The 23907-nt window shown below is 38.3% G+C and overlaps 1 protein-coding gene across 2 annotated transcripts in view; it reads right to left on the bottom strand.

Moving 5' to 3' along the window:
• Positions 1 to 23907, bottom strand: part of STS (steroid sulfatase) — a 785042-nt gene that overhangs the window by 602573 nt on the left and 158562 nt on the right. For both annotated transcript variants that reach the window (XM_053706447.1, XM_053706448.1), the window contains exon 2: positions 15374 to 15526. In XM_053706447.1, coding sequence (XP_053562422.1) covers positions 15374 to 15522 — 149 coding nt within the window. In that variant the 5' untranslated portion in view covers positions 15523 to 15526. The remainder of the gene's footprint in view (positions 1 to 15373; positions 15527 to 23907) is intronic.

Below are 23907 nucleotides of genomic sequence, written 5' to 3'. Positions count from 1 at the left end.
TTAGACTGCCAAGGGAAATACACAGACCTGACTCATGGCAAATATATACAATATACATTTAAAACTTTATAAGATAAAGTGCCAAACATAGCTGAGAGTGTCTTTAAAAATGATATATACTTACTAGAAGACACCCATCCACATATAGCAGACAGCCAAACCAGTACTGAAATATATCAGCAGAGGTAATGGTACAAGAGTATATTGTCGATCTATAAAGGGAGACAGCAGATGAATCCCTGTGATTTACAGAGAGCCCATAGGTGAAAACATGGCATCATGAGGCACAACTCCCTTCACATCCCTCAGACAAACTCTGTACTTTGAGTGGAACTGGGCTTCAATATGCTTAGAAGCGCCTATCACAAAAGAAAATCAAGCACTTGCTTCAAAACCTCCATGAGAGGCAAAGTTTATAAAACTAAGGTATGAGTGAGGTGAGAGGTGTATTTATAGGCATTTTGAGGTTTGGGAAACTCTGCCCCCTCCTGGTTGGAATGTATATCCCATATGTCACTAGCTCACAGACTCTTGCCAATTACATGAAATAAATAAACACGCAACAGCAACTGGAACTTAAAATAACATTTATTTTAACAACCAAGGAAAGTTTTAAACATTTTAAAATCATACTGCTAGATTACAAGTTTTGCGTTATGGTGCGTACGGCGGTACGGCTATACCACTGAAAAATTAGCAAATGCGCGTGGAATGGCAGTTAACACATATTACAAGTTGCTGCGGTATAGCTATACTGCAAGTATTTTAGTCTCAATGCAATCCTCCATTCCGCACTCAAAAAATGACGTTTGAGTGCGGGATTTTCCATAGCGTCATATTACAGGTTGTGCGGTCCGGCTAAAATGCTTGCGTTACAGCCTATACCGACACGATCCATACTGCCATTTGAGAGCAGATGTTAACTAACATGTTACAAAGTACACTAACACCCATAAACAACCTATTAACCCCTAAACCCCCACCTTCTCGCATTGCAATACTATATTAAACCTATTAACCCCTAATCTGCGGCCCACCCACATTACTGACACTAAAATAAACCTATTAACCCCTAAACCTCCAGCCCCCCACATCACAACTAATAAACTAAACCTATTAACCCTTTAACCGCCGCCCCCTCACATTGTAAAACGTTAAACTATTAACCCCTAAAAATAACACCCCCTAACTTTAAATTAAAAGTTACAATATAATTATCTTAAAATAAATAAAAACTTACCTGTGAAATAAAAAAACCTAAGATTAAACTATAAATTAACCTAACATAACTATTCTAATAAAATAAAAATAAACTACCAATTAAAATCCTAAATTTACATTATTACAAAAACCTAACACTATGGTGGGGGTTTTACTTTTATGGGGGAACTTTGTCATTTTGTAATGTAAAAGAGCTGTTTAACTTAAGGCAATGCCCTACAAAAGACACTTTTAAGGGCTATTGGTAGTTTATTGTTAGGTTAGGGGGTGTTTTTAATTTGAGGGACTTTTTTTGTTTTTATAAGGCTATTAAATAAGGTGTAATTTATATTATTTTGGATAATTTCGTTTTTTATTTTTCGCAATTTTAGCGGGGTTTTTTTATGTTCGATTTTTTTAATTTTTCGCATTAGGTTTATTTAAATTTGTAATTTAGGATTTTTAATTGGTAGTTTATTTTATTTGATTAGAATAGTTATGTTAGGTTAATTTACAGTTTAATCTTAGGGCTTTTTATTTCACAGGTAAGTTCTTATTTATTTTAAGATAGTTGTATTGTAACTTTTAATTTAAAGTTAGGGGGTGTTAGGTTTAGGGGTTAATAGTTTAATTTAATGTTTTGCGATGTGAGGGGCCGGTGGTTTAGGGGTTAATAGGTTTATTATAGTAGTAGCAATGTGGGTGGGGGGACGGATTAGGGGTTAATAGGTTTTTTATTAGTTGCGATATGGGGGCTGGCAGTTTAGGGGTTAATAGGTCTATTATTGTAGTAGCAATGTGAGTGGGCGGTGGAATAGGGGTTAATAGGTTTATTTAGTGTCATCAATATAGGGGAATTGCGGATTAGGGGTTAATCACTTTATTTAGCGTTGGCGATGTCAGGGAGCAGTGGATTAGTGGTTAATAACTTTATTTAGTGTCGGCAATGTCAGATTAAGGGTGTTTAGACTAGGGGTTTATGTTAGGGTGTTAGGTTTAAACGTAAAATCTTGTAATTGGTGAGGAATTTAGAAAATTGAGACTTCAGCTTTAGGAGAGAACAGCATTAAAGGGCCATAATACCCAAATGTTTAAACACTTGAAAGTGATGCAGCATAGCTGTAAAAAGCTGACTAGAAAATATCACCTGAACATCTCTATGTAAAAAAGAAAGATATTTTACCTCAAAAATTTGTCAGTAGCCACATCCCATTGTAAAGGACTTCTAAGCAGCAAATCAGTATGTCTGTCCCGGGACAGCGGAAGGGGCGAGCTTACGTGCACTCTCATCTTATTCCCCTATTCAATTTAAAGGAAGTTTACCATGAAATCTCATGAGAGTTAAGTGAAATCTCATGAGATCACAGTAAAAGAGTTCATGACCTCAGCACTGCTGATGCTGATGCTGATTGGCTGCTGTTCAGTTCTTCATTTTTTTACCTTTTAACTTTTTTACACAGAACTTACTCTGCTGAGCTGAGGAGATTGTGAGGTAAAATATCTTCTTTTTGATATTTTCCTGTCAGCTTTTTACAGTTATACTGCATCAAATTCAAGTGATTTAGCATATGAGTATTATGTCCCTTTAAATCATCATATAAATTACACATCTATAAAAATTAGAGATTCAGCTAAAGCAAGCAACTGGTTATCCATAGTTAAAAATGTTATTGTTTAGACAACAAACAAATTAAAAAATTTTGAAGATGGAAACACAATTTATGCTTACATGATAAATGAATTGCTTTCATGATGGTGAGAGTCTATGGGTCATCATGTGTGGGAATATTGACCTCCTGACCACTAGGGGCAAAAGACACCACAACACACCACAGCTTTAAATTGCTCCCACTTCCCATGATCCTTAGTATTACATATAGCCCCTAGACATATGCAGTTATCTATTTTGGGCTGATCAAAATGCCAAAGATGGGGGGGCGGAGTTAACCGTCATACTGAATGGATGCGTCTCTTAGAAGCTCTGCTCCAGAGATACTGATTTTGCCGTTTTCTGGCAACAAAACCCAAATTTGAGTTTGGCGGAGTCTGATCAGTTTACAGCACGGAGCTAACACCATCTAATGCCCCTGAGGCAGCTACCCTGAAATAGACAGCGTCTGTAGGGGAATCCGTTCTCCGGAGGGTTAGGGCTCCACTCCGGAGACTGTGCATGCTGTGACCTGTGTGCTGGATTGGACAATAGACTGGGGGGTACCCGCCCCCATGAGACCCGCAAGTATTAGCCAGTGTTGAGATGCTGGCGCTCCACGTGGCTATTGTGACCAGCTACCTGACGACCCTGATGACACTTACCTTGCTACATCCGCCACTACTTTGTGACCCCGCTCCTGAGGGCCGGGGCTCCGCTCTGGATTGTCTAGATCGGCATGCACAAGTAGTGGTTACAACTGGAGAGGTGGTCCGGCACCTGGAGAGACTCCACTTTACCCATGCTTCAGGGGCCTTGAGATAGTGTACCCGCTGGCGTACCCGTAGACTGCTTGGGGAGAAGCCTAGGAGGGCAAAGTCCATCTGGCCGTAGAGGAGATAATTGGAGGAACGAGAGATTCTCTAAAGGAAAATAAAATGGAAAAAAAAGGGAAAAATGAAAGAATCTCTTCCTGGAATTTGAAGTGCACCAGAGAGTGGCGCGAACGGCCACCATCTTGGGCCTGCCTCTTCTGGCACAGTAACCAAGGTGTTGACTCTGGGAGGTTTAGGCAAGCCCTGCTGCATGAGACCAATCTTTTTGCCCCTCTTACTTTCACAACTGGGGTCTACTTCAGATCAGCGCTCTACACCTGTGGGGCCCTTAGACTGACCCGATAGGGGAAACAGCTGGTCTAGCGGACCAGAGGGTAAGACAATTGCCTCACTGTCACACAACACTTAAATACATATCTTCACACTACATAAAGTCCCTGAATGTTATAAGGCACCCTAACAGGGTTAGTTGTGGAGCCTAAATTCTTATACATCAACAAATATACAACTCAGGAGTATCTGCCTTTGAGCCCCTAAACGGCTTTACTACCCTTCACCTCTGTTGACAAGCTCTGGGGAGTCTGTCTTAGACTACTGGAGTCATACTATACAGGGCTCCACTCTGTGTTTCTTTGATAAAGGGGTGCACCTTAGCCCTCCTACCCCAAGCTCGCACAAGGCCCCCTGTGACTGTACTGTCTTTTCAAGGGGATCCTACTATGAAGAGGCAGCTTGGCTAATCCCCCCCTCATAGGTCTGACACTTTATTATGTCTCCACAAGCTTTCTACATTTACCTCCAACTGGAGGGTCATAGGGTTCCTGCTAAGGACCTCATATACACATAAATGCTGCGCCAGCTTGTTTATCTCTGGGGTCCAAATCCAGAGTGTAGTGTTGTGCATTTCATTTAATCTGCATATTATCCAACCTGTCTTGGCTGTTCCAGTCGCAGCTGGTCTTTTTTTGCTATTAATCTAGGTATTGTGAGCCTATGTGACCGCATCCCCCCTCACCACTTCCGGTCTGGTCTTCCAGGATGGTCGCTGCCATCTCCCTTTGCCCTTCCTTTGGTTGTATCCCCTTTTAAACTGAGGGGGGGGTTAAGTCGCTGGGCATGGTTCCTTTGAGCAGTAAATTGAGGAAGCTTGACAAAATGTTCTATATATCTAACTTATGTAAAGGTTATTGTATCTTTGCTGGGGATCCTTAGTGGTACATATAAAATTTGTCAAAAGTTGTATATTGCCCTGCTGGAGACCTTCTCTCACCTCTCCCTTTCCAAACTAGCTTGTCTAGATTGGTCACCGCCTTTTCCCTTTCCCCTTCCTCTGCGTCGTATCCCGCTTTTTCCCTGAGGTGAGAGGGGATCTACAGCAACTTTACTAGAGGTGGTTTTAAGTTGGGCATTGAATTATCTGTATGTTTCCAATCAGGAATTACCCAGAAGAATGATGACTTAGTCTGCACCTATAGGTAATGTTCAGCCCTGCTCTCACTCTCATGCTAAATTGTATATGTATCACTGTTTTAAATAAATAGACAGGTATAGGCCACTGTGACTTTTGCCTCCTACAGGGATCGAAAAATTGTAAGAGGTACTGAGCCGAGGTGAATATGGTTACCCTCATCGCTCCCTGTCATACTATGAGAAGACACCCTAAAACCCCTGCATCGGTCAAAAAGACTGTCCTGGACCATTTCTCTCAGCGGTCCAATACTCATGCCCAGAATGAGAGAACGGGAAGTGATCAGGACTCTCAAGATGAACGATCCCAGTCTAGTGCCCAATCCACAGCCCATCGACAGCACTATATCACTGAAAACATTATGAAAAAAATGTTGGCTGCACCAACAAAATCCATCATGGCTGAGATCAACGCAGTTCGGCCGAGCTCAGAAAATATATAGCTGAGATAGGGGATAGAGTTGATACGCTGGAAAGGCAACATGATGATCTAGCTACAGACCATTCCAACCTACTCTCTTATGCTGAGAACTTGGCTGACCAAATCACTCAAATGGAGTTGAAGCTCGCGGACATGGAGGATAGAGCAAGGAGAAACAATGTCCGCTTCCGAGGCATTCCTGAAAGTGTTTCTGCAGGAGATTTGCAAGAATTTCTTAAGTCTCTCTTCTCAGCACACTTGGGCCCTCTTGAGGGCAATTCACATGCCATGGAATGGGCGCACAGGGCCTTGAGACCAAGATCCATGTCTTCAGACAAACAAAGAGATGTGGTGTTATGTTTCCATAATTATACCTTTAAAGACCGCCTAATGCAGGCCGCTTTTGGCAAACCTACCTTATCGGATGCTTTCAAGGATATTCAACTGTTATCCAATCTGTCTGCCTATACACTGCAGCAATGGAGGCAATATGCACCATTGACTATGCAACTAAGAAAGGCCAACATCAAGTACAGATGGAGTTTCCCCACTAAGCTCATTATAACTAAGGACAACCAAACGCATGTTGTGTCATCTCCTTCACTGGGCAGTACTCTTTTGGCAAACTGGGGTAGAATGATAAAACCAGATCCTCATGGGTCGGCTCCTTCCTCTAAATTGAGGGTTTCAGTCCCAGAATGGTCACTAAAGGAAAGGGGGCCAAAGCGGCAAAAATCCAGTCACCTGGATCAGTCTCTGAGACCTCAGGTTCTGCCCACTTGAACAGTATGCACACTCCCAATAGGGACAATCTGATTTTGTGCTAATATTATATTTATTACTGCATTGTACCTGTTATAGCCAGTGTAGCTTGTTTATCTTCTAATGTTTCTACATGATAGCGGGGCTGACTTTCTTAGCCTCAATTTCATAGGTCTACGTTTACTCCCCCCCACTTTTGGTGCCCATACTAGGGTCCTACATAGGTGGACTATTTCCACCAATCTCCCCATCCACATACCGCCTACCCCTAGTCTGCCCCATCCCTCTCCCTAACACAGCATCCACCCTCCCTGGCCTTCCCCCGAAGCCAGTTTCTCTTCCTGTATAACTGTGATTCTTACGTATGCCAATGTCCTCCCTCAGATTTGTAACACATAACGTCAGAGGCCTGAATACTGTGGGTAAGAGAAGCTTCCTTGCTAGGTCCCAATGATTTCATAAAGCTGATGTTGCGTTTCTTTAGGAAACGCACCTCCTAGCTGATGGCCCATCAGCAACCATTTCCAGAGACTACCCCATTTTTTAAGCATCTTACACCAAAAAAGCTAGGGGTGTAGTCATCATGGTACATAAGAGAGTGGCCTTTGAGCTGATACATGTAATCAGGGTTCCCCAAGCCAGGTTCCTTATATTAATATGCACCTTAGACCATGTTCCTTACACACTCGTATCTACATACCTTCCAAACACATTACAGCCCAGATACCTAAAGCAGATTCAGGGCAGAATAGAACAGGTTAAACAGGGCAAAATCATTCTAGCGGGCAACTTCAATATGGTGTGGGACGATAAAATGGATAGGAAAGCTAAACCCACTAGAAACAATCACCCTAGGCTGGACCCAGTAAGAGGTTGGTTTTGAACATTAATGGCACAATACGGCTACTTTGACATATGGAAATCGGTTCACCCAACAGAGAAAGACTACACCCACTTCTCCCACCCACATGCTACTTACTCTAGACTTGACTACCTCTTCTGCCTTGCGGACACTCTTTACTCTGCCAACATTTCAATTTGCCCCCGGTCGGATCACGACCAAGTCTTTGTTGACATACGCTCCAGTGGTGTGGCCCAGGCCAGGCACCCCTGGAGACTTCCTCTCCACATTCTCTCAGGCATCCCTTTTAGGGAGGAACTGAGGAAAGAAATTGTATTTACCATCAGAACAAACGAGAACCCCCAGCTTAGGGATGACACTATCTGGTGAGCATTTAAAGCCACTATACAAGGCCTCTTTATAAAAAAAAACAGGCTCTTTTGTGGAAGCAGGCAAGTTTTATCCCTCTCTCAGGCGCACTGTAAACTAAGGGAACTGGAACATCAACAGCGCACGTCAGACACATTAGACGAGATAAAATGAAAAAAAATTAGACGCCACATCAGTCAGATTGAGTTCTTAAATTAAAACAGACTATGTATGCAAATGGTAATACAGCAGATACCATCCTTGCTAATAGACTGAGACAGCGTGTGGGTGCCTCCCGAATTCACTGTATTATAGGTCAGCAGTTTAGCGAATTATATTCAGTGCTCTATAACATACGAGATAAGGAGCCTAACAAACCTGTCCCCCCGAATCTATCAGTACTTTCCTAAATTCCCTTCAATTGCCTTCCCTCAGCACGTATCAAAAAGAGTCCCTCACCTGTCCCTTTTCACTTAAAGAGATCAAGCGAGTCATTAAAAGCTTGAAACCCTTTAAAGCCCCCGGACCTGATGGATATACGGCAGTTTTCTATAAAACCTATACACATGAAATCTCACCCTTGCTACTTAGCTTTTTTAATTTGGCAAATGTGGAAGGCCCTCTCCACAGAGAGTTCCTTGAGGTGACCATTGTTACCATCCTCAAACCAGATAAGGACCCTGCGTTCTGCTAATTATAGACCCATTTCTCTAATCAGTGCTGATGTTAAGATCTACTCCAAATTAATTGCCAATAGAATTTCTAACCTCCTCCCCAGTCTTACTGATCCCGACCAGGTGGGATTTATCCCAGGGAGGGAAGCCCCGGACAATACTAGGAGACTTTTGAACATCTTAATGGAATCTAATAGATTGAATAAACCTATTGCAGTAATTTCCCTTGACGCTGACAAGGCGTTCAACTGGGTTCGATGGGAGTATCTATGGAAGGTTTTAGAAACCTTTCAGTTCCCTGAACAGATGATCCAGGCTATCAGGGCACTCTACTCTAACCTGACAGCCTTGGTCAGAGGACTGGGATTTAGCTCACCTCTCTTCCCAAGCTCCAACGGTAAGCGACAATGGTGCCCCCTTTCTTTCTACTGTTCACGCTGGAAATGGAGCCCCTGGCAGCTCAAATCAGAAAGGACAGGGTATTGGAGGGTATAACTATTCATGGCACGACCCATAAGGTAGCACTCTTTGCAAACGATACCACCATCTTCTCCTCCAGGCCCCTACAAACCATTCCCAGACTGTTAGAGACTTTAGATACCTTTGGTAGCCTTTCCTATTACAGACTAAACCAAAATAAAAGTGAAGTATTTATGAGGGGTTTTCCTGATGACATAGCTAAACATTTATACAACCGGCATGGATTTGTCATCAAGAATTCCCATTTTACACATCTAGGGGTTAAGTTTCATGTGATATCCCCACAATTGTTAAATCTAATTATCAACCCCTATTAGCGGAACTCAGACCCCTCAGACAAAAATGAAACTTCAAATCTGTATCATGGCTAGGGAGAGTTGCAGCCCTTAAAATGAGTTTCCTTCCCAAGATTACCTACTTGTTTAGGTGCCTACCGATCCGTGTACCCAAGCATATGCTCCTACAGTTCCAAAGTGAATGTACTAGATATATATGGCATGGTAAGCCCCCTAGGATAGCCAATAAAATACTCCAATACCCCAGATTACAAGGGGAAGTGGCCTCCCCATCAATAACCTAATACTTTGAGGCTGCAATGCTTACACACGTTTCACAATGGGGTGTCAGTGACTCCAATAGCAAGTGGAGGGCATTAGAGCAGGCTTCATTACCTTGCCATGTATTTTTAAAGGACCTTCTTTGGACCCCTCTGCTTTGCAGGAGGACTTTAGCCATTGACAACCCTATCATCAAAGAATGCCTCGCCATCTGGGAACAGCTTATACATCATAAACACATAGCCCCTCACCCTTCCCCCATCACGTTCATTTCAGGTCTCCTTACAGGATTACCTGACTCACATGCATCCACATGGGTGCGGTTAGGCATAGTGAGGGTTGCAGATATGTGGTCAACCAACCAACCAGACGCGTTTATTACACTAGATCAACTTAAAGATGTGGCCCCAATCTCACCTTTCCTAGTTTTCGAACATATCAGAGTAACAAGCTTACTAACTAGTTGGGGTTTTCAACCCTCTTCATCAAGCCAACTCACCCTATGGGGAACTAGGTGGAAACAGGGACATCAACTAGGGAAACCCATGTCCATTCACTACAACTTAATAGAAGGAGCTACACCAGAAGATAAAGCCACCCACATCATGAAGTGGGAACAAAAACATACCATATCTATACCACAAAAGAATGACAACATACCCTCCTATTCACAAAAAAGGCTCTCCATAGCTAGATCGTGGAAAAAAGTGAATCCCCCTTCCTGGTCGGATATAGTTAAAGTCATGGCATACATATATTCAATGGAGAAGAATATATTTTTCTCTAATGAAAAGGCAAACTTATTTGAAACAATTTGGGCTGAGTGGAAATCTAGATTTGACACCTGCTGGCTCCAGGCCCTAGACACAGAAGGAACACGCCACTAGCCGACTTGGCACTCCCCACATCCTTATGACCCTATATATGTGAGGTGCTATTACTCTTCTCAACTTCTTTAGGTTGCCCTGGATGAAACGTAAGGTGATACTTCTTCTTCCCCTCCGATTCTCCCCTATCACTCCTCCTCTGTGTCCATCTCCTTCCTCCTCCCCCTAACCTCTTATCATTAAATGTTATACTACTCCATGTTATCTTTATTATTTAATCTTCTGTGCCAACAAGATTGATTTAACCCAAGTGTGGATTAAACTTGTATTTTTCCTGTTTTATTTTTTTTTTTAAATGCCAAAGATGATGCCCGCAAGCCACATTCAGCAATTTTCAGAGCTGCATTTATTCTTGTGAAAGTGCAACACACTAAGATCATTGAAAATCCAGATGAGGAAAAAGAAAAGTTGGAAAGATAAAGTGGGGCAGAGAAGTACAAAAACTGCCTCCCCCTGAACAAAAAGAAAGGGGCTCGTGGACTCTCACCATCATTAATTAAATGAATTTATCAGGTAAGCATACATTTTGTTTTCTTTCATCAGATGATGACAGTCCCCGAGTCAACATGTGTGTGAATCAATACCTAAGCAGTGGAGTCCATAAGACCACCATAAATAGGGGGGACAAGCAGTTAAAGCCACGTTACTAATAAGCACTATGGCCAAAGGCAGCTTCAGAAGAAGCATAGACATCAAATTGATAAAACTTTGAAAATGTGTGTAAAGAAGACTAAGTAATTGCCTTACAAATCTGATCAATAGACGCCTCATTTCAAAAGGCCCAAAAAATAGCAACTGCTCTAGTGAAATGAGTAGTAATGTGCTTAGGAGGATTTTTCCCAGTGACCAATTGGCCTTGTGAATTAAAGCTTTAATCCAAGCTGCTAAAGAGATAGTTGTAGCTTTCTAACTTTCACTTTCATCTCGCTCCTCATCAAGGAGGCAAAAGAAAATAACTGAAGATCATAGAAAGTAGGAGGATTTAAAGTTCTGGTGTGTTATGGTGTATTTTGCCTCCTCCTAGTGGTCAGGATGGCATTATTCCCACATGCAATGACTTAATGATAGCCAGAGATATATCAGTTTTAAACAGTGAGGAATTTAACTTGCTACATGAAAAATATATGAAACCATACAAAACCAAAATATCTTTTGATCATCCTTCTAAGATCTTCAGCAACCGTATGGCCAGTCAATGCAAAGTGCTGAGACATACGTGTCCGGAGATCGTCTATAGTTTTACCAACATAGAATAACCTACACGGACAATGCAACAGATACACAATAAATGTTGTCGTGCTGGTTACTCTATATCAGATAGTATACTTGCGGTTGGTACCTGGATGAGTAAAAAAAAATACAGACGATCTCTGGACACATATGGCCAACCACCGTGCTGCAATTCGAGCTGCGATAGATAAAAAGGGGTCTGATCAACCCGTAGCTTGGCACTTTGCATTGACTGGTCATACGGTTGCTGATTTAAGATACATGATCATTGATCACATCCCACCCCCAGTGAGAGGAGGGGATAGAGGTAGAATGCTGCTTTAGTGCGAGTCCAGATGGATATTCAACCTAGGTACTCTGATGCCTGGGGGTTGAATACACATCTGGACTGGCACTGTTTTCTGTAGTCTTATCCGTTAATTACTAGGTCTGGTCATATGGATATATATGGGTACTGTAGCGAGTGCCATAATGGCTAAAATGTTGCATTGTACTTAGCATTGATTGTGCCATAATATGTTTTCCTTTATTAAAGGTTCCGCTAAATAAGCATAGGCTAATGCTATTATTTTGTTCAGTTAGCGCTAGTAGAGGATCAAAGTAATTGATATTGTTAGATGCAGGATGTATTTGATATTAACACTAGTGAGTATGCACCTAAATTTGTATTGCATCATCTGTATAAGATAGTATAACTCTTAATATGATTAATTGCTCCACTGACATAAGTATGCCATTTATGATGTTATATAGTTCATTTGGTGATGAGAGAGCAAGGTAGTATTTTACAGCCTGTTAGTCACAACACATTGTATGATTTTAATATGTCTCTATTTACTGGTTTTTGTAGCTGCGCCACGTCCGGTAGTCATGGCAACGGACTGAACCTGCGCAGTGGTGCGGTCAGAACACCGGGCGACTTCCGGTACAGCGGCATGGATTTCTTGGTGGAGGGTATTTATGAAGTCAGATATGTGCACTGTTTTCTTTTATATGGTCTGAGGACGGGGTTTAACGCCCCAAAACGTCACCTTATGATTGAATAAAGTATTATTTATATACTGGTTAAAACCCGGTGAGTGCTTTTTAGCACACTTGAGAAAATGTTCATCGGGTTTGCGCACAAGTAAGGGTGTTTGTTTTTCCCCCCAATTTTCCTGCTTCATTGAAGTCTCAGGGAGAATATGTTAATACGGTCCCAATATAATAATTTCGACTTTTTGTGTGCGTCACATTAACGTGAGAACGAGAGAAAAGTTTTTACTAATATGAAGGTACCCGACGCATGCAAAAATGTCAAGCTCAATTAGCGCATGAGCAGGAAGGATAAATAGTACTGAACTCATAATCACGCCTTGTGTATTTGTCTGCTTGTATAGAGGAAGATTTGCCAAATTGGCATTAATTGGCCCAAATGCATATCTCTAAAATACAGAGAGCTGCTACTAGGACAAAATGAGCTCCCTCATATGCAAACCAGTATTTGAGCTGCTTTGACAATTTATTTGCAAAGCAAGATAACTTCTTCCATCAAAAAATTATTAGATACCATAGCCAAAGTTATAATTATAATTTATATTATAATTATTATTTGGGGAAGTATGCAATACAGATGCTACGTTGAAAGCCCCACAAGTTTGCAGACAGGTTCCTTGACTGGGAAGCATATTATGGCATTATTAGCCACCAGAAGTCACATAGACCAATTAAATTTATGAATTTTGATGCCAACTTTTTCATCCACACTTATGGAAGGATTATGAGGTAGATCTCTTAATTTCCTTTTTTGTGAATTAAAAAGGAAAACACCTCCTTTTGACACTGCCTTAACCAAATTTTTAAGATTCAAAAACATTGACAAAATACAATGTATTGAGTAACTTTAGTCACTGCAATAATATTTGAAGGAAGTTTCATTGATATCTTCTGGAAGATCTATTGAATAAATTTGAAATGGATAAAGCAAGGTTTTAGAATGTTCAAGGCTAATGAGTCCTAATAAATCTACAATCATCAAATTTAATAGAAACATGTCTATTGGCATAAAATATAATACATATATGTACAATGAAATTGAATAAAGGGAATTCTAATCAAACCCCAACAGTTGCATGCTATCAGGGGAAGTGCACCTTTCTTTCTATCCCCTCTAGTTTATTTAATTTTACAGGTACAATTGTTTTCTGATACCGGTTTCAGAACACTGTATTCTTTTTGGTTGAAAAATGTGGTTGATTTCTTATTTTTGAGCCACATGAACTAAGGGTGTCTCTACACAAGAGTCCGATTAAATGGATTTCAGAAAATGGGTTGTAAAGGAAGAAATCAAAATAAATATAATTGTTTATACAATGTCAAAGTCATTTATAGTGATGCAATTAACAACTACAGACATACAGTATGGTAGAGAGCCAACAGTTTGTATTGCGAATAAGGCTAATAATATACCTGAATCTGATATCTGTGCTAGAAACCCTGAATGACTTAAGCCCATTGTTTTTATACATTTTGGGCCAGATTAAAGGGACATTAAACCCAAATTTTTTCTTTCACGGTTAAGATAGAGAATGCAATTTTAAACAACATTCAAATTTACTTCTATTATCCAATTTGCTTCATTCGTTATAGAAGTATATTTTAAAGCTGTTTAAAATTGCATTCTCTATCTGAATCATGAAAGAAAAAATGTGGGTTTCATGTCCCTTTAAGAGTGCAGCACTATTTGGTGCCTTTGGCTAGAGCCTTTATTGAGCTAGAAGTAAACTTTTTGCACACGTCTGGTTGCAATAATATTACAAGTAGAAAGTAAAAATAAGTCAATGGAGAGAAAAAAAGTGGAAAATAAAAACCTAGCACCCTCGGTAAACCGACATGAAAATTGACAAAGTTTTTTTTTTTACAAAATTAAGTATCTGCTCCATTTTTTTCACTTGATTTATCACACAACATATTTTTTATAAATACTTTCAAATGTGTTCTGGTTTGTATAAATGAAATTACAAAAAATAAATAAAAAGGTAAAAATCATATTAATAGAGACCATCGTGGGAATGGATACATAATAAATAAATTCATGCATACTTAACTTTTTAAACTTAAACCTCTTAGGCAATAACAAATACACCCATATGTAGACATTGATCTAAAGGCTTAAAAATACAAAAGACTTTTAATAATTCTATGCAAGTCTAGGCATTTAGCCTAATATACTACATAAGGTCCCATGTACGAAGCCACAGGGGGACAAGGTTCCCGGCTTGGGAACCTGTTAACTTGGCTTTGTAGCGAAGGGCAGCAGACACTGTACATCCACTGCCCATATGTGCTATTGACAAGCCCTTGCTTGTGCAGCACTGTTCCCTGCTGGGCTTGTCAATAACACAGAACAAATATGTTCATAGGGGGGTGATTTATCTCTGCCAACTCAGAGGTGGCAGAGAGGTTAAGAAGAAACAGCAGTCGGATAACTACTACTTCTTACAATGTAGCAGGCAGGATCACTTCAGCCAGCTTGCCCTGCAAGGGTTCCGCAGCAGCATTCAATGATTAATAAATGGAGCCTATAATCGGAATTTAAGATGAAAATTATCTAAAAAATGTAAATGTTTCAACCTCAACCTTCTTGTAATAAACAGTGCTCATGTGAATTTGCAGATCAAGAAGTTAACAAAAAAACAAAAAAACTGTACTATAAATAAACTAAAGCCCTAAATTCGCAAACCTTATTATGAAATTAAAAAAAAGGTGTATTCTCAAATTTATTATCAAATTAGCATCACAGTCAGCGGGAATCTATTTACTAAACAATAGGAAAGACACTGACAACTATATTAACATCTCAGAATTGCATTTTTTTTGTAATTAGATTTGGTGCATTTGTTTAAAAAAAAAATCAGTAACAAAACATACATTGTGATCAAGGTAGGGTTAACGTAAAGCAAGGGCATCTGATGTCTCTTTTTTAACTGCTACCTAAAATTAGATAAGTATATTTTTCATACCTTAGTGTTTTGTTTCCATAACATCCAACATCTCCAATTCCAAGATCATCAACCATTATCAGGACAAAGTTAGGCTTTGAGTTAGCAGTTTTATTTGCATTCATAATATGTATGAAGAACAAAGATGTAATCCATGGCATTAGTTTCATAGTTCTATAAAAATAAATATGATTAAAATAGCATTAATATATGATAAAAATATAGCCACATATCTAAATTCAATAGTACATAAATACATAGTACATAGCACTGCTGTCATATAGTGCTCAAGACACGTAAATGCCCATAAGGCTACCAAAGTATGGTAAAGAAGCTAAGTTTCATCAAAGGATACTGATGTTCAAATCTTTACTGTTGCCTGCGACAAATAGCCAAATTTGTCTCACCAGTCTCATTGTTCACAGCAGGCAAAATGGTTAAAAAAAAAGTGGGCTTTCCATCGCAATACAGACAATAGGCTCAATTTAACAAAAGGTTGGACAGACATGGTTTGCTACCGTGAACATGTCCACTAGACCTCGCTGCATATGCTGCCGCATTTAACATTGCACAAGCAGCTGCTTGGCAATGCTACTCCCTCCTGGCTGGCGGACAGTCGGCCACATGCAGGAGCTGTCAATCATCCCGATCAGATCAGGGTGATTTCACTCCGCCACACTTTAGCTGGTGGAGAGATTAAGCAGCAGCAGTCTTAAGACTGCTGCTATTTAACTAACATTTCAGGCAAAAGCCCGAAACGCTGGGGCTGCAAAGATACTTTTGCAGCTTGATTAATGGGGCCCAATATATGATGGAAGTTATATTTAAAAAGTAACAGCTTTTTCACCTTAAAACATTTCGAAAATTGGAATTTGTGAATGTCAGCAGTGTGGAGGGCGCATTTAAAAAAAATAAATCAATTTATGATATAATGTACATTTCTGAAATCTAAAAAGGTTGTTTTGCTATTTGTCAAATATTCTATATGCAAATTAAATTACAAAGTAAATTATCTAGAATTCTTAAACATGCTAGTTTTTGAAAGATCGTTGAGACCTGTATGTGTGAAGACGTTCTACTTTGCGGTTATATTTTTCTTTACAACATTTAAATATTCCTGTGAATTTTCCTCATTGTAATATAAGTTATGTCCATGAAAGCCCATGGAACATCTTTGCAGTAGTAAGTAGTAATAATGATTTTCAATAATGTAAAATAAATTTTTGAGTAATGAACATTTGCATAAATCGCAATAAACATTTATTGCAGTAAGTAAAAAAAACATTTTGGTTTGCGTAAAAAATCTAAAGCAGAATATACATATTTTATAGACAGAATTAAAAACACACATATAAAATGTGCTGCTAAGCCTACCTAGCTATGCTTTACAACAAAGGATACCTAACACTGTATGCTCTATCTGAATCACAAAAGAAGAAATATGGGTTTCTGGTCCCTTTAAATGTTGTAAATCTATGTATTTACATTATGAAATATACTTCCAGACCAGAACATTTGTCAAGAGGGCTGTACTGTGTAGGATACTGTCATGTATAGCGTAATTGCAATACGGAATTATAACGTTCCTCACAAAACATGTCAAGACTGTGATATAGATCACATGGGGGCAGCAGATAAATATTTTAGAATCCTAAAAGACACATTTTAATGTATGGCTATTATACACAGAAATAAAATACTTCCTAAAAATGTCCGTAGTTGCTGGGTACCATCTGTCTGTTGTTCTACACCCCAGAGGGTTTTATTTGTTCCATTTTTTTTGGGGGGGGGGCAAAAAAACTATGACACATTCTTAGTTCTGCTATTTCCCAGGAGTCACAAAATGTAGTGCAGAAGGCCGCAAATTGCCTATTGGTCTCCAATTTGTCATTCCTGATATAGACCATTACAAAAGTGTTAACCAAACCTTGCTTAAAAGGACAGTCTATTCCAGAATTTGTATTGTTTAAAAAGATAGATAATACCTTTATTACCCATTCCCATGTTTTGCATAACCAACACGGTTATAATAATATACGTCCCTAGGTTTAACATTCAACAAGGAATACCAAGAGAACAAAGCAAATTTGATAAAAGTACATTGGAAAGTTGCTTAAAATTGCATGCTCTATCCGCATCCTGAAAGTCATTTTGACTAGACTGTCCCTTTAACACAGCAAATGCTCCTAACTCCTCTCTTTGCATAAATAGCTTGATACGTGATTGCAAACATTTTACATTAGATGTAATTGGGTATTGCTAAGCCGATATCTTTTCAGCATTACAATGTTACAACAAAATTTAGAACTTGGTGCCCCAGGAAATAAGGTGTGTTAGGGAGGTAAATTTGATAAAACAAGTACATTTGAGATTGCTTTTTTTTTTTTACTTTATGCTCTGTCTGAATCATGAAAGATTCATTTCCACTCCAATGTCCTGTCAACTAATTTTATGAGAAATATATCCTGTCTATTTTGAAGTTATTCCTTCAAGCCAGATAACTAGAAAACTGTTAAAAAGCAGAACAGACTTTCAAATGTCAATGTTTAAAAAACGGTATGTTATAGTAATTCATAGAAAATAGCAAACACATTTAACAAAAAAATGTATCATTCCCCATAGGGCATTAAGTGATGGCAAGTCAATTTTAATAATTAAAAAGGTCAATATTACAAAAGTCAACAGATTTCAAATATCAATATTTTTAAACTCACAATGATCTTATCCAGCAAAGATTTTTTTTTCTTTGTTGGGTTATCAAGATTAAAAAAACAGTGGTCAATACTACAAAATGATCACAGCAACACTGGCATTTTTCCAAGGAAAGGAAACTTCATCGTGGGAATTGAAACCTAATCTAACAAAACATTATCAGGTCTTCTATGATTGAACAGAGGATAGGGATAGAAAATCACAAATATGAACATGAATTTTGCATGATTTCATTTTCCTTTGCCAAACTCATCCATAAATTTAGCCCATGATAACTTCACATAACTCCAGTGTAAAGTTCATCTAAATGTGCTTTTCTTATGGTGCAGTAGCTTTTATTTTGCAATTCATTTTTCCTTTGGATATTTATATGAAAGGAAAAAAAAAATGTATTTTAAAATGAGAAAATACATATTCCTGAGATCTCTCACGTAAAATATTTCTGATTCATAGGATTTCACATGATATAGGAAATCATACACATAGGTTATGGAGTTTACTTCATATTTTTACAAATTTAAAAAAAAAAAAAAATAACATTGCACTTTTCATTTCTTCTATTTAAATTGAAACTGAAACACTGTCAGTTTCCAAGATAGCTTCCTTACTTTCTATGGGCCAGATAAACATTCTAGTTTGGAGAGAGATTATATAATAGTAATCACAGGGGCTGAACTTACTGAATTTTCTAAGAAAAGGGGAGAAACATGGAAGTCCCAGATGGATAAGACAAGAGATGCCATCCATAGAAAGTAATGAACCTCTCTGGGATACAACATTTCACGTGGGAGAGAGGAATTAACTGGAAACACCTAGGGTTGATATAAAGGCTCAGTTTGCATCAATTACAAATTAAACTGAAATGTTTACTGCCTTTTTCTATGCTTTAGTATATGTTACTTTTCCGTTAGATAAAGTGAATGTAAACTTTCAGGAATCAGTGCCTGTTTTTTAAAAATACTATTAAAAACAGGGGCACTTTCATTATGAAACTTTACATTTCAGCATGTGTTTTTTTAAAATACTTACCTTTTTCTGCAGCCATGCTAGACCAGCATTAAGATCACTCAGATACATATCAGACAGTGTATCTTATCACAATAAACACAAAGCGTATTGCACTAGTGACCTCTCATGCATTGTCAAATGGGCAGAGCATTATATAATTATATGCTTATTACTACCTTGTCATTCTGACCTGACACGGGACGCACTGTGCAGTTCCGTAGCCTTCCGCCGTCACCTATTCATGAGCATCATGTGACCTAGCTGGGGCCAATGATGATTGAGCAGATAGAAATGATCATCGTAACTATGGAGACTTATCATCAAATCTGGGGGCTAAGAAAAGCATCTCCCTGTCAAAATGCAATGTCTCATTAAATGCTAGTGGACTTGAAAAAAATTAAACTTTGCCTTTCAGCAAACATATGAGAAGATCAATAGTTACATGTATTCTGTTATGAGCAGCCAGTATTATGAAGGAATATTAGGGACAAAAAAAATTATTTCATTATTCATATAGACCATACAATTTTTAATAACTTTCCAATTTACTTCTATTATCAATTTTGCTTCATTCTCTTGGTATCCTTCATAGAATGTGCAGCAATTAACTAATAGGAGCTCTGCTGAGCACAGTGGTAAACCAATGATAAGGGGTATATATGTGCAGCCACCAATCAGCAGCTAGCTCCCAGCACTTGAGATTATCTAGATATGCTCTTCAACAAAGGATACCAGGAGAACAAAGCAAATTCGATAATAGAAGTAAATTTATCAATTTAAGGTGAAAACATTAACTTTAGAAGGACTCTAAACTAAAAGCAGCAATAGCTCTGTGTTATATACAGCAGCTCATCCATCACACAGATCTTAAAGTGAATGTAAATTTTGATGCTAAAGTGCCCGGTTTTTAAAAGTTTGATTAAAAACAGGGGCACTTTAATTCATCAAAATTTACATTTCACTCGTGTTGTAAAAAAAAAACAACTTACCTTTTAAACTTGACAGCAGCTCCAGCTTCCTCCGGTCATCGCAAGCCATTTCTGATGTCAGAAATGATGGCTAGGTCATCCTCCAATCACAGCTTCCCCCCCGGGGAAATCAGTGTCTGATTCAACACCATGATTGGAGGAAGCCGGATTCCTCATTTTAGACCCAGGAAGAGGCTTTGCGATGGGTGGAGGAAGCGGGAGCTGCTGTCAAGATTAAAAGGTAAGGTTTTTTTTCACAACAGGAGTGAAATGTCAATTTTGATGAATTAAAGTGCCCCTGTTTTTAATCAAGTTTTTAAAAACTGGGCTCTTTAGCATCAAAATTTACATTCACTTTAAAGGGACATCAAATCCACATTTTCTTTCATAAATCAGATAATAAAAGTACAATTAAAAGTTGTTTAAAATTGCATTCTCTATCAATTTTGGCTTCATTCTGGTCTCCTGCTATCCTTTGTTGAAAATGCAGAAAAGCACTACTGGGAGCCAGCTGAACACATCAGGTGAGCCAATGACAAGAGGCATATGTATATGCAGCGACCAATCAGAAACTCGCTCTCAGTAGTGCATTGATGCTCCTGTGCCTACCTGGTTATGTTTTTCAAGAAAGGATACTGATAACAAAGCAAATTAAATGATTGAAGCCAACTGTAAAACCCCTGTAAGTTAACAATGATGTCATTAGCAATCTTAAAAATATCAAATCCGGTACCACCCCCGCTTAATTGAAGCGAAAATGCAAAGATAGGTTACACCATGGGATGTACATTATCTGTATGGTTTTGATAAATGTTTGGACATTGAGGGGAAAACCAATAACATATAATACGGGGTATAAATAAACATATCAACAAGGATAAAACAAGCAACACTATTTAACACTGTAAGTTACATGGTGTAGTTTTGACTAGTGCCCCTTTAAGATATCAGTTTAAAATTGCTTAGAGGTAAGCTTTAAGTATATGAATGTTTTGTTTTCCCATATTTTAAATGAAGCTTACTTTACTTGCAGAATTTATACAGCCCCAAAATAGTGGTATACGGTTTCTTTTATGTTTTTCAAAAAAATAGGCTGTAGTGCCTTAGCCAGAAGTGGTTGCATGATCCTGAGTTCTCATTGCTGCTAAAGGTATATTTTATTTAATGTATACATGCCTGAAACTTGTATATAAGATATGGTATCCTGTACTGCAGTCCTAGAAATATTCATCACTTTAATATCCCTTTAATGGGGTTACATCATGCACAAGTGAGGGAGGATAAAAGTGAATGTATTTTGTGGAGTAAAATAGCAGAGATTTGTTTTCTAAGTAAAATACTTGGATATTCTTTTCTGCTTTAGAAAAGATAGGAAATGAAGCCTGCAAATAGCTAGGCTGACAAATTCCATTTACTGACACACACCTCTTGAAAAAGCTATTTTTTTCTTTTCTTGCCAGAACTTTACAATTATTAAATCAAATCAGCTTGATCATTTAAAAAAACAAAAAGAAAACATAAGAACAACATACTTTAAAAGGATTAGATTAAAATGAATTCCAATCTTCATACTTTTTAAATAATTTTTTAAAAAAATTAAAAAAAAGGAGGAAAGAAAAAGAAAGAAAGCACATTCCTAACCTTGTAAAAGTAGAACATAGATAAGGTTGTTCCTTTAAACTCAGCAATGCAACACCTGCATGATTAAGATTTTGCTAACGTTATGTATACGTATATGACTTCCTAAATACATTAACAGCACTGTCTATCTGTTTCAATTCTATATATAGAAAAGTGAAATCTAGCAGCAAACAGCGTGAGAAAAAATAATCAAAGCACCTTGCAAATTACAGGGATATGTTTAATTGCAAATTATGGCACAGGGTGAGTGCATTAGAAAGCAAAAAAAAAAAAAAAAATACTGCATTTACAGTTATTTACAGTGTGTGTACATTATTTAACCGCATACATGTGCCATTCATTTCCTTTGTTGCATGGTTCCAGAATATGTGTAAAAATCCAGTGGGAAAGCTAATGTCAATCCAAATATATTACCTTGCCAAAGCCAAGCTATTCCAATATTTCATCTAGGTACTTTCAGTTACAGTCCTATTTGGTCCTTCATTCACTCTTTGTAACTGCAATCGTGGTCCCTGCTCCTAGCTTTCTAATAAACACAGTGCTCCATTGAATGCAGAGCCAACTATTTTCTGCAGCAATTACTTCTGTTCAGAGGAGGACAGATGAGTAATTTTACACACTCCATAAATGTCTTAAAACAGAATTAAAAAGACACATACACACAAAGTATGTATGTATGTATGTATATATATATATATATATATATATATATATATACACACACACATATACACACATACACACACAGTATATATATATATATATATATATATATATATATACACACACACACACATGTATATATATATATATATGTGTGTATATTTTGTGTACCGAAACGTCACAATAACAACATTTTTTTGTACCAGTGAGTGCTTTCTTGAATCTATCTACAATTTTACTATAGCACCCTGGCGGTTGCGGACTGACGGTGAGAGTGCATATACATTACACTGACTATTTTATATATATATATATATATATATATATATATATATATATACACACACACACCCACATTGATTGGAGTAGCCGTGTTAGTCCAGACATTTAGATATCAAAATAACACGAGTATTGCATTTTTATTGGACTAACTATACATTTATAAGATGACAAGTTTTCGGAAGAGTGTCTTCGTTTTTCAAGTATTGCTTCAGACTTGAAAAAGGAAGACACTCTTCCGAAAGCTTGTCATCTTATAAATGTATAGTTAGTCCAATAAAATGTATCATTGCTCGATGCAATACTCATCTTATTTCAGCTGACTGGAACACAGGATGCATCGTACCTCCCACAATCTCGCTTGAATGCGGAGCGTTTTTTTTGCTGGTAACGGTACCTGGAAAAGCTTCAAGGTCGGAAGCATACACAGACGAACAAGGAGGGTCAAGGCGGATTACGGGCTCTCCTGCCGTAGCAGCAATACCTGGAACTTTTAAGGTGCAGTATCATGTGATATCCATGCTGACAAGAAGGCAGTTTACAAATTCAGCTGACACCTTGCAGCCGCAGTAATTGCCTATGAAACACAGCTCCATGCACTTTCCTTAAAGCAATATAGGAGAACTGTTCATGATTTCTTCCACACTTTAATCTGCATTTTTGCTACAAGGAACTTTTAATAGATGCCGCAAGGAATCTATATACATGAACAGTGTCTTTTGATGTCATAATTGCTAGCTCTCAGCATATGTGCAAATATTAGGATCTGTATTTTCTAATATAGAGTGACTTATCCCCACAACTTAGATCCCAAAACTTTACCTGCCCAGACTATACCCTATCCATACTTATATAGGGGTCTGTGAGCAGCAGGGTGTAGTTGAGTGGACCATTACGTCACTCTATGTACTTATGAAATGTCCTTATCTTGACTATATGCATAGCATGTTAATCGTCTAATGTGCAACATTACTGCATCCTTTTCAGCACTGCATATAGAGTGTAGTTTTGGAAACCTAGATCCCCTGGTTCACCTGCCCAGGTTATATCCTCCACTTATCACTGTGGGGGTCCTGTGAGCAGCTGGGTGTGTTTTCCTAATTACACTTCTACATAAATTATATATTGTGGTAATACATTCTATGGTACCCTGCATACCTGACCGGTCATGTTTCTTACTTGCTATTCATGATAATATTTTATTATCTTGTACTATGGTTTAGGTTATGTTGGCCTGTGCTTCAATTTACTACTGCCCTGTTTATTCTACAGGGGATGAAATGT

This window comes from Bombina bombina, chromosome 3 (assembly GCF_027579735.1).
Source record: "Bombina bombina isolate aBomBom1 chromosome 3, aBomBom1.pri, whole genome shotgun sequence".
In the NCBI taxonomy this organism is placed as follows: domain Eukaryota; kingdom Metazoa; phylum Chordata; class Amphibia; order Anura; family Bombinatoridae; genus Bombina; species Bombina bombina.
Note: the sequence above shows the minus strand (reverse complement) of the source record. Positions and strands in the feature narration are given on the sequence as shown.